Source organism: Saimiri boliviensis, chromosome 11 (assembly GCF_048565385.1).
Source record: "Saimiri boliviensis isolate mSaiBol1 chromosome 11, mSaiBol1.pri, whole genome shotgun sequence".
In the NCBI taxonomy this organism is placed as follows: Eukaryota; Metazoa; Chordata; class Mammalia; order Primates; family Cebidae; genus Saimiri; species Saimiri boliviensis.
Window position 1 is genome coordinate 9,966,073 of NC_133459.1, and position 12,383 is coordinate 9,978,455.

Here is a 12,383-nt window from a genome sequence, read left to right on the forward strand (position 1 = left end):
CCCACCCTTTTTGGCCGTGCCCCTGCGCTACTCTCGCGCGCTTTGAAAGTGCGCGAGCTCCGACCGAGACCCGGGCTGGCGGTTGGTCGGCCGAAACCATCTGCTACTTTATGTGGGGGGAGGTCAGCGCCTACACGGCCACATTTTTTTTCGATTTTCAGCTTTTCAGGCCTAGGTCCTGGTCTTATGTTAGCTCTCAAAGCTTCTCTGTAGGCTCGAATTTCCAGGAGGCAGCCCGGGTCCCTGGGAAGAGGGTCGTCGTGGCTCTCCTCGGCGCCCTCCCCCTCTTGGCAAGCACTCGGTGGGAGAGGACGCCGGCGGGCAGAGGGAGGAGGCGGCTCTAGCGCCATTTTGTGGGAGCGAAACGGTCGCTGGGCTGCGCTTGGGTCCGTCGCTTCCTCGCTGTCCCTATCGGGCTTCCCAGCAGCGGCCTAGCGGGTGAGTCGCGGAGCCTTCTCAATGAGGACGCCCCGGGTGCGTCGGCTCCCGCATTGGGGCAGCCCGAGGCGGACGCAGCGGCTTCGGCCCCTGCCCAGGGAAATGAGCCGTGAGGCCGGGCCTCGTCCTGCCCGAGCGGGCTCGCTGGGGAGCGTCGTGAGGTCCTGCCTCAGGACGGCCGCAGGCGCCGAGACGGGGATCTGGGCCCGCGCTGCCGCGCAGCCTGAGGCGAAGGTTTGCCCGGCTTCGAACAGTGCCGGTGCCTTCGGTACTTTGCGCTCCGGGGGACACTGCCAGCTCGGGCCTGGTGCTCCCGCGCCCCACCCCGGGCCGCGCCAAGAAACTCCTCCCTCGGCTGGCACGCGCGGGCTTCTGGGAGGCGGAGGCCCGCACTGCCAGGATCTGTCGCCGCCGGCCTTGGGGCTCGGGCTCGCAGAGCCCCGGGGAAGCCCCAGAATGAGGAACGGAGAGGAACTCTTCTCCTGTTCTTTACGCCTGGTTCACTGCCCATATTCAGTCTTGAGGTTCAGCTGATGCATCGCTTGCTTGGGAAAATCGAGCTCGACCCATCACGCCCATGCCTCAGCCTGTTAGGCTCCTCTCCTGACTTCAGGGTTACATAACGACTTCCGAGATGGTCATAAAGTAGCTACTGTTATTGTCCTCTTGCATACCCCAGCTTGTAACCGGCAAACCACGTTGTACTCAACAGTTACAGTTGCAATACCTGACGCATAAGCCCTCAGGGAAACTTTGTTGAAGGAATGAACTGGCGAGGCATCAGATTTTGATAGGAAATCTCTACCTTTACCTTCCCCTCGTCGTTTTTCAGAGATAACTAGGGCATGTACGAATCCAGACAATTTTTCCGGAAGTCAGAAGACTAACGTGGTGTAGGTATTAGCATTAGAAGGAAACCGTTACTCTGGCATGAATTGTTCATTCATTTCTCTTTTCCTTTTGAATGTTCATTCATTTCTCTTTTCCTTTTAAGAAAAGTAAAAGATGTCTGAATATATTCGGGTAACCGAAGATGAGAACGATGAGCCCATTGAAATACCATCAGAAGATGATGGGACCGTGCTGCTGTCCACGGTTACAGCCCAGTTCCCAGGGGCTTGTGGGCTTCGCTACAGGAATCCAGTGTCTCAATGTATGAGAGGTGTCCGGCTGGTGGAAGGAATTCTGCATGCCCCCGATGCTGGCTGGGGAAATCTGGTGTATGTTGTCAACTATCCCAAAGGTTTGTTACCATTTGGTTTTGTAATTGTGCTGAAGCGTGGTCGGGTGTGTGTCTCATCTATGGGTCGTGGCCTCTTCGTGGCGGCAAGTATTTTCTTGAACTTCACAATTAGATAAGTTTGGAAAACCGTGAGTCTAAATTTGTGGAAACTGGGGATGATAGATCATTTTAAAAGAGAGAACGATGTATTTAAAAAATATTTGAGCCGGGCGCGGTGGCTCAAGCCTGTAATCCCAGCACTTTGGGAGGCCGAGGCGGGTGGATCACGAGGTCGAGAGATCGAGACCATCCTGGTCAACATGGTGAAACCCCGTCTCTACTAAAAGTGCAAAAAATCAGCTGGGCATGGTGGCACGTGCCTGTAATCCCAGCTACTCAGGAGGCTGAGGCAGGAGAATTGCCTGAGCCCAGGAGGCGGAGGTTGCGGTGAGCCGAGATCGCGCCATTGCACTCCAGCCTGGGTAACAAGAGCGAAACTCCGTCTCAAAAAAAAATAAAAATAAAAAAAAAATAATTGAGGCTGGGCGCGGTGGCTCACGCCTGTAATCCCAGCACTTTGGGAGGCCAAGGTGGGTGGATCACAAGGTCAAGAGATCAAGACCATCCTGGTCAACATGGTGAAACCCCGTCTGTACTTAAAAAAATACAAAAAATTAGCTAGGCATGGTGGCGCGTGCCTGTAATCCCAGCTACTCAGGAGGCTGAGGCAGGAGAATTGCCTGAACCCAGGAGGCGGAGGTTGCGGTGAGCCGAGATTGCGCCATTGCACTCCAGCCTGGGTACCAAGAGCGAAACTCCGTCTCAAAAAAATATATATATATATTTGAATAAGCTTTGCCCAGTTTCTGCCACGTAAGGAATTACTAAGAATGCTTGGCACTTCTTTCAGTGTTGTAAGTTGATTCTTCTACAGTGCTCCAGTATTTGGGTTTGTTCATTGTCCTTTTGGCCTTAACATCATTCATTCAGGAAATCCGACTTCATTTTTTTCCTTAAATGAACAGCAGTTGCAGTAGCCAAATCTTGAATTAGTGCAGTTCCAATTATAATTTTGAGGTTCTGGTCTTATCCTTCTTGCTTCCTTTTATCATTGATGTTCTAAATCTGAGAAAAGGAAGCATGATACTTAAGAAACGTGCCAAGGAAATAGCTAATTTCAGCAGTATGAATGTGTGCTATTAATAGTTGATCTGTCTGTCTGTTCCTTTTATTATAACTTGATTGCAACAAAGTCCATCAAATTTGGTCAGTATGCAAGACGTTAATTTACATGTCTAGAAAAATTTTAGGGCCGGGTGCGGTAGCTCACTCCTGTAATCCCAGCACATTGGGAGACTGAAGTGGGTTTATCACCCGAGGTCAGAACTTTGATACCAACCTGGCCAACATGGTGAAACCTGGTCTCTATTAAAAACACAAAAAATAAGCCAGGCTTGGTGATGGGTGCCTGTAATCCCAGCTACTCCGGAGGCTGAGGCAGGAGAATTCACTTGAACCTGGGAGGCCGAGGTTGCAGGGAGCCAAGATAGCACCATTGTACTCCAGCCTGGGCAAAAAGAGTGAAACTCCATTTCGAAAGAAAAAAAAAAAAAAAAACAAAAATGAGCCAGGCACCTATAGTCCCAGCTACTCTGGAACCTGAGGCAGGAGAATCGCTTGAACCTGGGAGGTGGAGGTTAGTGAGCTGAGATCGTGCCACTACACTCCATCCTGGGTAACAGCAAGACTGTCTCAAAAAAAAAAAACCACAAAAGAAAAAGAAAAATTTTAATAATGTTAACTCCGTGTTTTTAGTATGCTGTTTATTGAGCAATTGGGTATAGAAATACCCAAATTTAAAATGTCAGGCTAGGTGCAATGCCTCACTCCTGTAATCCCAGCACTTTGGGAGGCTTAGGCAGGCAGATCATCTGAGGTCAGAAGTTCAAGCCAGCCTTACCAACATGGTAAAACCCCATCTCTATTAAAAATACAAAAATTAGCCATGTGTGGTAGTTCACACCTATAGTCTCAGTTACTTGGGTGGCTGAGGCAAAATAATTGCTTGAACCCGGAAGGTGGAGGTTACAGTGAGCTGAGATCTTGTCACTGCTCTCCAGCCTGGGCAGCAGAGTGAGACTCCATCTCAAAAAAAAAAAAAAAAAGTCATTTAATTTTTCTCCCCAGGCTGGGCATGGTGGCTCATGCCTGTAATCCCAGCACTTTGGGAGACTGAGGTGAATGGATCAGCTGAGGTCAGGAGTTAGAGATCAGCCTGGCCAACATGGCAAAACCCCATCTCTACTAAAAATACAAAAATTATCTGGGTATGCTGACAGGCACCTATAATCCTAGCTACTTGGGAGGCTGAAGCAGGAGAATTGCATGAACCAGGGAGGTGGAGGTTGCAGTGAGTGGAGATTGTGCCACTCTACTCCAGCCTGGGTGACAGAATGAGACTCCATCTCAAAAAAAAAAAAAAAAAAACTCTCCCCTTCTAAATAACCTAAAGTTAAGGTTATGTTTTATGTTTTTTTCTGAGTGAGCAAACTTTTGGTTTCTTTCTCTTTTTTTAAATTAGAAATGGGGGCTCTTGCTGTGATGCCCGGGCTGGAGTGCAGTGGCTATTCATAGCTTCACTGCAGCCTCAAACTCCTGAACTCAAATAGTCCTTCCTCCTCAGACTTGCAGGTTGCTGGAACTACAGCAAACACATCGCTGTTCCTGGTTTTCTTTTTTATTACAAAAGTAATGTGTATTCATTGTTGAGTGTTTAGGAGAGATAAAAGTTAAATCTACTTCAGGAGATACAAGTTGCTGATTTTTTGTTTTATAGCCCTTAAATTATGTAATAGGCATTCAGATAATTAGGAAAATTTAAAGGCAATGTAGAGTTGTTTTTGTTTTGATAAACTTTTTGAGAGGGAGAGATTGTAATCTGGAAATACTACAAAAAACAAAATTGGAAATCACTGAGTTTGCACCAGCAAATTACACTAAATGCAATTAGAGCAAACATCACTCCTTACCAAGTTTTCAGTGTCTTACAGTTCTTAGAGTCTTTTTTTTTTTTTTTTTTTTCCTTTTTGAGACGGAGTCTTGCACTGTGGCCCAGGCTGGAGTGCAATGGCACAAGCTCAGCGCACTGCAGCCTCCACCTCCCAGGTTCAAGCAATTCTGCCTCAACCTCCTCAGTAGCTGGGATTACTGGCGCAGGCTGGCTAACTTTTTGTTAGTAGAGATGGGGTTTCACTGTTGCCCAGGCTGGTCGCGAACTCCTGAGCTCAGACCATCCGCCCACTGCTGCCTCCCAAAGTGCTAGGATTACAGGCATGAGCCACCACGCCCAGTCTTGAGTCTTATTTTTGCTTCTCATTTCTAGACGTAGGAGGTAGTGTTTTTAAAGAAGTGCTAAGTGAAAATTTCTAAAAGGTTTCTGCTCGTTTTATTTAGATAACAAAAGAAAAATGGATGAGACAGATGCTTCATCAGCAGTGAAAGTGAAAAGAGCAGTCCAGAAAACATCCGATTTAATAGTATTGGGTCTCCCATGGAAAACAACTGAACAGGACCTGAAAGACTATTTTAGTACCTTTGGAGAAGTTCTTATGGTGCAGGTAAACTTGGATTGCATCAAACATTTTTTTTTGCCAGTGAATGAGCACCTAGTATTTATTTATTAATATAAATAGAGATGGGGGTCTCACTCTGTTACCCAGGCTGGTGTCAAATTCCTGGGCTCAAACTGTCCTCCTGCCTTGACCCCAATATGCTGGGATTACAGGCATGAGCCACCATGCCCAGCCGCATTCTTATTAGGTTTGTTTTGTTATTGTCGTTGTTGTTGTTGTTGTTGTTTTTCTGAGAGACAGAGTCTCACTTTGCTGCCCAGGTTGGAGTGCAGTGGTGCAATCTTGGCTCGCTGCAGCCTCACCTCCTGGGTTCAAGTGATTCTCCTGTGTCAGCCTTCCATATCTGGGATTACTGGTACATGCCATCATGCCTGGCTAATTTTGTATTTTTAACAGAGACAGGGTTTCACCATGTTGACCAGGCTGGTCTTGAACTCCTGACCTCAGGTAATCCATCCGCCTTGATCTCCCAAATTGCTGGGATTACAGGTGTGAGCCACTGCGCCTGGTTGCATTCTTGTTATTTTAATGGCACTGTCCTTCCTGTTCCATAGATGATACTTCCAATATTGTTATATTTATACATATATTTTGTACCCTATATTATTGCCTTTGATAATAAAGTAAAATCCTACTGTAGCATGAAGACTTAAGGAGAGTAAGTGACAATAGCATTTTTCTTTGTGTTTTACACTAATGGGAGATTTGTCTGCTTCATTTAATTAAGATTGTAAACAATTTAGTTCATCTTTGAACTCATTTTAAGGTGTTCTATTGAAATTCTATTGTGGCTGTAATCCCAGCATTTTGGGAGGCCAAGGTGGGAGGATCGCTTGAGGCCAGAAGTTCAAGACCACCTTGGCCAACATATCCAGCCGTAGTTTCTTTTTTTTTTTTTCCCTTTGGAGACAGGGTCTGGCTTTGTTGCCCAGGCTAGAGTGCAGTGATACAGTCTAGGTTCACTGCAATCTCCACGTCCTGGGTTGAAGCTATTCTCATGCCTCAGCCTCCCAAGTAGCTGGGACTACAGGCAAATGCCACTACACCCTGCTAATTTTTGTATTTTTTGTAGAGACAGGGTTTTACTGTGTTGCCCAGGTTTGTCTTGAACTCCTGTGCTCAAGCGATCCACCCTCCTCAGCCTCCCAAAGTGCTGGGAATACAGGCGTGAGCCACCGTGCCTGGCCCAATGTCTTTAAAAATTCAAAATCAAAAACATTTCTATTGTATAAGTGAGTTTTGCTCTATTGTTAACACAATATGGATTCAGTATTAACCTTATTTTTACTCTAAGACTAACTTGGTTTAAATTTTAAGCCACTGCATCCAATTGAAACCATTCAAATTATTTGTCAAGGAACTCTGATTTGGGAGTGGAGTGTGTGAGTATGTGTACTTTTAGAGTAAACTTAAATCATCCTTTCTAGGTCAAGAAAGATCTTAAGACTGGTCATTCAAAGGGGTTTGGCTTTGTTCGTTTTACGGAATATGAAACACAGGTGAAAGTAATGTCACAGCGGCATATGATAGATGGACGGTGGTGTGACTGTAAACTTCCTAATTCTAAGGTACTTGCCTCTGTGCTGTGGGGATTTTTGCGAACAGACTTCCTTAGAAGATTGTAAGATAAAATGTTAAATACACTTAGAAAAGATAGTGGCAGGGTGTGTTCTTGGAATCTTTTTGTCTTGTTGAAGCCTTAGGGCCGTAATGCATGCTGAATATTTTATGTTTGTTTGAAATATTTAGTTTATTACTTCTCCAAACTAAAGCTTTGTTCATTTTGTTCTTTTTGTTATGGATGTGAAAGAGAAAAGGTTATTTGTCAAGTTAACAGTTTACTTACATAGTTATATGTTAAAACATAAAGACAATCAGAATATATACATTAACCTTGTTATAAAATCTAACTTTGTCCAAGCAAACAAATAACATCTGCTTATTTGGAACATCATCATCTTTGCCTGGACATTGGTCATTTATTGATTTTCTCAAATCCAAATACAGTCATGCATCACATTGCAAAGTTCATCAGTCAGCAGTGGACCACGTGTACAGCAGAGGTCGCATAAAATTATAACACTGTTTTTACTGTACCCTTTCCATGTTTAGATATACAAGTACTTACTATGGGGTTACAGTTGGCTGTGGTGTTGAGTATAATAACTTGGAAGTTTGTGGCCTAGGAGCAGTAGGCTATACCATCCAGCCTAGGTGTGGGGTGGCTGTGCTATGCTATCTGGTTTTACTTCTTTTTTTCTTTACCTCCAGTAATGGCTATCAGCAATGTAGAACTATCTGGTTTTATATGATGTTTGCACAATGATGAAGTTTTTATTTTTTTTTTTTAATTTTTAATTTTTATTTTTTATTTTTGAGATGGAGTTGTTGCCCGGGCTGTAGTGCAATGGTGCAATCTCGGTTCACTGCAACCTCCCCTTCCCGGGTTCAAGCGATTCTCCTGCTGCAGCTTCCCAAGTCACTGGGATTATGTAAAGGCGCCCGGTACTACACCCAGCTAATTTTTGTATTGTTAGTAGAGATGGAGTTTTGCCATGTTGACTAGGCGGGGCTGGTCTTGAACACCTGACCTCAGGTGATCTGCCCACCTCAGTCTCTCAAAGTGCTGGGGATTACAGGTATGAGCCACCACACCTGGCCACAGTGATGAACTGGTGTAATGACTCATGTTGCAATTCTCAGAACATATTTCCATCATTATGTGATGCGTGACTGTGTATGCGTTACTCTTTATTGAAGCCTTACAAGAAAAAGGAATGTTGATGCAAAAAATTAAGAGTTTGTCTCCTTTTTAAATTCACTACTATCCAAGGCAGAAAGATTTTGTTATATCCTTTACCTTAATGCTTTTTTCATTGTTGATATTTAAGTTTTTTCCTTCCTTTTGATTTGACCAGCAAAGTGCAGATGAGCCTTTGAGAAGCAGAAAAGTGTTTGTGGGGCGCTGTACAGAGGACATGACTGAGGATGAGCTGCGGCAGTTCTTCTCCCAGTACGGGGAGGTGATGGATGTCTTCATCCCCAAGCCGTTCAGGGCCTTTGCCTTTGTTACATTTGCAGATGATCAGGTATTTTTCTTCTTAACAATATGGGCCAGGTAATTAGGTAATTTCTCTTGAACGTTTCCCATCCAGCTAATTGCTATTCTTAGCTAAGTTTTCTGACCTTGTAAGGTGTAGCGTGTATGGGCCTAGATGTCCCCCACCCCACCCCCAACTTTTTTGTTTTTTGAGATGGAGTCTAGCTCTGTCACCCAGGCTGGAGTGCAGTGGCAAGATCTTGTCTTACTGCAGCCTCCACCTCCCGGGTTCAAGCAGTTCTCTTGCCTCAGCCTCCTGAGTAGCTGGGACTGTAGACATACATCACCATGCCTGACTAATTTTTATATTTTTAGTAGAGATGGGGTTTCACCACATTGGTCAGGCTGGTCTCAAACTCCTGACCTCAGGTGATCCGCCCACCTCAGCCTCCCAAAGTGCTGGGATTACAGGCATGAGCCACCGCGCATGGCTTACAAATACAACATTTTTAAGAAATTTCTAAAAGTAAATCAACCTTTAGATAATTTTCAGTATATGTCATTTGGGAATGTTAAATTTTTTTTTTTTTTTTTTTTTTTTTTTTGAGATGGAGTTTCGCTCTTGTTACCCAGGCTGGAGTGCAATGGCGCGATCTCGGCTCACCGCAACCTCCGCCTCCTGCGTTCAGGCAATTCTCCTGCCTCAGCCTCATGAGTAGCTGGGATTACAGGCACGCACCACCATGCCCAGCTATTTTTTTTGTATTTTTAGTAGAGACGGGGTTTCACCGTGTTGACCAGGATGGTCTCGATCTCTTGACCTTGTGATCCACCCGCCTCGGCCTCCCAAAGTGCTGGGATTACAGGCTTGAGCCACCGCGCCCGGCCTATTTTTTTTTTTTTTTTGAGACAGAGTTTTGCTCGTTGCCCAGACTAGAGTGCAGTAGGGCGATCTCGGCTCACTGTAACCTCTGCCTCCTGGGTTCAAGTGATTTTCCTGCCTCACCCTCCCAAGTAGCTGGGATTACAGGCATGTACCACCACACCCAGCTAATTTTGTATTTTGAGTAGAGATGGACTTTCACCATTTTGATCTGGCTAGTCTTGAACTCCTAATCTCAGGTGATCCGCCTGCCTCAGCCTCCCAAAGTGCTGGGATTATAGGCGAGAGCCACCACCGCCACCCCATTTTTTTTTTTTTTTTTTTTTTTCTTTTTGAGATAGGGTGTCACTCTGTTGCCCAGGCTGGTGGAACGCAGTGGTGTAATCAGAGCTCACTGCACCCTAGAACTCCTGGGCTCAGCCTCCAGGAGGCGGATCCTCCCAACTTCAGCCTCCCAAGTAGCTAGGACAGGTATATGCCACTATGCCCAACTAATGTGGTTTTTTTTGCAGGGTTTCTGTTTTGTTTTTGTTTTTAATAGAGGTGGGGTCTCACTGTGTTGCCCAGGTCGTCAGACTAGTCTTAAACTCTTGGCTTCACACATTCCTCCCACCTTGACCTCCCAAAGCACTAGGATTACAGGCATAAGCAACCATGCCCAGCCTATGTCTTTTGAAAATAGACTGAAATATCACTGCTGCTATTACTAAAACTAAAGCTGTACTGGGGGTTTAAATAAAATGAGCATTCATTGCTTATTTTTCCTCTGGCTTTAATTAATTAATTCTTGTAATCTAAGTTTTGTTGCTACTTTGATGTATAAATCAATAGTTTAATCTTTGTTTACATCCCTTATTTCTTGTAGATTGCGCAATCTCTTTGTGGAGAGGACTTGATCATTAAAGGAATCAGCGTTCATATATCCAATGCCGAACCTAAGCACAATAGCAATAGACAGTTAGAAAGAAGTGGAAGATTTGGTGGTAATCCAGGTGGCTTTGGGAATCAGGGTGGATTTGGTAATAGTAGAGGGGGTGGAGCTGGTTTGGGAAACAATCAAGGTAGTAATATGGGTGGTGGGATGAACTTCGGTGCATTCAGCATTAATCCAGCCATGATGGCTGCAGCCCAGGCAGCGCTACAGAGCAGTTGGGGTATGATGGGCATGTTAGCCAGCCAGCAGAACCAGTCAGGCCCATCGGGTAATAACCAAAGCCAAGGCAACATGCAGAGAGAGCCAAACCAGGCCTTCGGTTCTGGAAATAACTCTTATAGTGGTTCTAATTCTGGTGCAGCAATTGGTTGGGGATCAGCATCAAATGCAGGGTCAGGCAGTGGTTTTAATGGAGGCTTTGGCTCGAGCATGGATTCTAAGTCTTCTGGCTGGGGAATGTAGACAGTGTGTGGTTGGTTGGTATAGAATGGTGGGAATTCAGATTTTTCTAAACTCATGGTAAGTATATTGTAAAATACATACGTACTAAGAATTTTCAAAATTGGTTTGTTCAGTGTGGAGTATATTCAGCAGTATTTTTGACATTTTTCTTTAGAAAAAGGAAGAGCTAAAGGAATTTTCTAAGTTTTGTTATATGAAAGGTTGAAATATTGAGTGGTTGAAAGTGAACTGCTGTTTGCCTGATTGGTAAACCAACACACTACAATTGATATCAAAAGGTTTCTCCTGTAATATTTTATCCCTGGACTTGTCAAGTGAATTCTTTGCATGTTCAAAATGGAAACCATTGATTAGAACTACATTCGTTACTCCTTGTTTTAATTTGAACCCCACCATACGGATTTTTTTCCTTAAGAAAATCTCCTTTTGGGAGATCATGGTGTCACAGTGTTTGGTTCTTTTGTTTTGTTTTTTAACACTTGTCTCCCCTCATATGCAAAAGTACAATATGAAGCCTTCATTTAATCTCTGCAGTTCATCTCATTTCAAATGTTTATGGAAGAAGCACTTCATTGAAAGTAGTGCTGTAAATATTCTGCCATAGGAATACTTCTGTCTACATGCTTTCTCATTCAAGAATTCGTCATCACGCATCACAGGCCGCGTCTTTGACGGTGGGTGTCCCATTTTTATCCGCTACTCTTTATTTCATGGAGTCGTATCAACGCTATGAACGCAAGGCTGTGATATGGAACCAGAAGGCTGTTTGAACTTTTGAAACCTTGTGTGGGATTGATGGTGGTGCCGAGGCATGAAAGGCTAGTATGAGCGAGAAAAGGAGAGAGCGCGTGCAGAGACTTGGTGGTGCATAATGGATATTTTTTAACTTGGCGAGATGTGTCTCTCAATCCTGTGGCTTTGGTGAGAGAGTGTGCAGAGAGCAATGATAGGAAATAACGTACGAATGTTTTTTGCATTCAAAGGACATCCACATCTGTTGGAAGACTTTAAGTGAGTTTTGTTCTTAGATAACCCACATTAGTTGAATGTGTTAAGTGAAACGATACTTGTACTCCCCCTACCCTTTGTCAACTGCTGTGAATGCTGTATGGTGTGTGTTCTCTTCTGTTACTGATATGTAAGTGTGGTCATGTGAACTGAAGCTGGTGGGTTGAGAACATGGACTGAGCTTGTGGTGTGCTTTGCAGGAGTACTTGGAAGCAGAGTTCACCAGTGAGCTCAGGTGTCTCAAAGAAGGGTGGAAGTTCTCATGTCTGTTAGCTACCCATAAGAATGCTGTTTGCTGCAGTTCTGTGTCCTGTGCTTGGATGCTTTTTATAAGAGTTGTCAATGTTGGAAATTCTTAAATAAAACTGATTTAAATAATATGTGTCTTTGTTTTGCAGCCCTGAATGCAAAGAATTCATAGCAGTTAATTCCCCTTTTTTGACCCTTTTGAGATGGAACTTTCATAAAGTTTCTTGGCAATAGTTTATTTTGCTTCAAATAAACTTATTTGAAAAGTTGTCTCAAGTCAAATGGATTCATCACCTGTCATGCATTGACACCTGATACCCAGACTTAATTGGTATTTGTTCTTGCATTGGCCAAAGTGAAAGTTTTTTGTTTTTTGTTTTTTGTTTTTCCTTTTGAAATCTAGTTTTTAATAAGTCTGGGTGACCGAACCTAAAATGGTAAGCAGTACCCTCCGGCTTTTTCTTAGTGCCTCTGTGCATTTGGGTGATGTTCTGTTTACATGGCCTGTATAAATC

At 44.2% G+C, this 12,383-nt stretch overlaps 1 protein-coding gene across 1 annotated transcript; it reads left to right on the plus strand.

Annotated features, from left to right (window-relative positions):
* Positions 1–317: 317 nt before the first annotated feature.
* On the plus strand, positions 318–11,999 carry TARDBP (TAR DNA binding protein). The gene is made up of 6 exons (XM_003936033.4): positions 318–438; positions 1,433–1,681; positions 5,114–5,277; positions 6,720–6,860; positions 8,211–8,381; positions 10,081–11,999. The coding sequence occupies exons 2-6, from the start codon at positions 1,444–1,446 to the stop codon at positions 10,609–10,611; spliced, it is 1,245 nt and encodes a 414-aa protein (XP_003936082.1). The 5' UTR covers positions 318–438; positions 1,433–1,443; the 3' UTR covers positions 10,612–11,999.
* Positions 12,000–12,383: the final 384 nt, after the last annotated feature.

What these genes read in the sequence shown, in the direction of transcription:
- TARDBP (XM_003936033.4), top strand. Translation starts at nt 1,444, where the DNA reads ATGTCTGAATATATTCGGGTAACCGAAGATGAGAACGATGAGCCCATT. An exon ending in GAGAAGTTCTTATGGTGCAG is followed by an intron (nt 5,278 to 6,719) that starts GTAAACTTGGAT and finishes CATCCTTTCTAG; the next exon opens with GTCAAGAAAGATCTTAAGAC. An exon ending in TTACATTTGCAGATGATCAG is followed by an intron (nt 8,382 to 10,080) that starts GTATTTTTCTTC and finishes TATTTCTTGTAG; the next exon opens with ATTGCGCAATCTCTTTGTGG.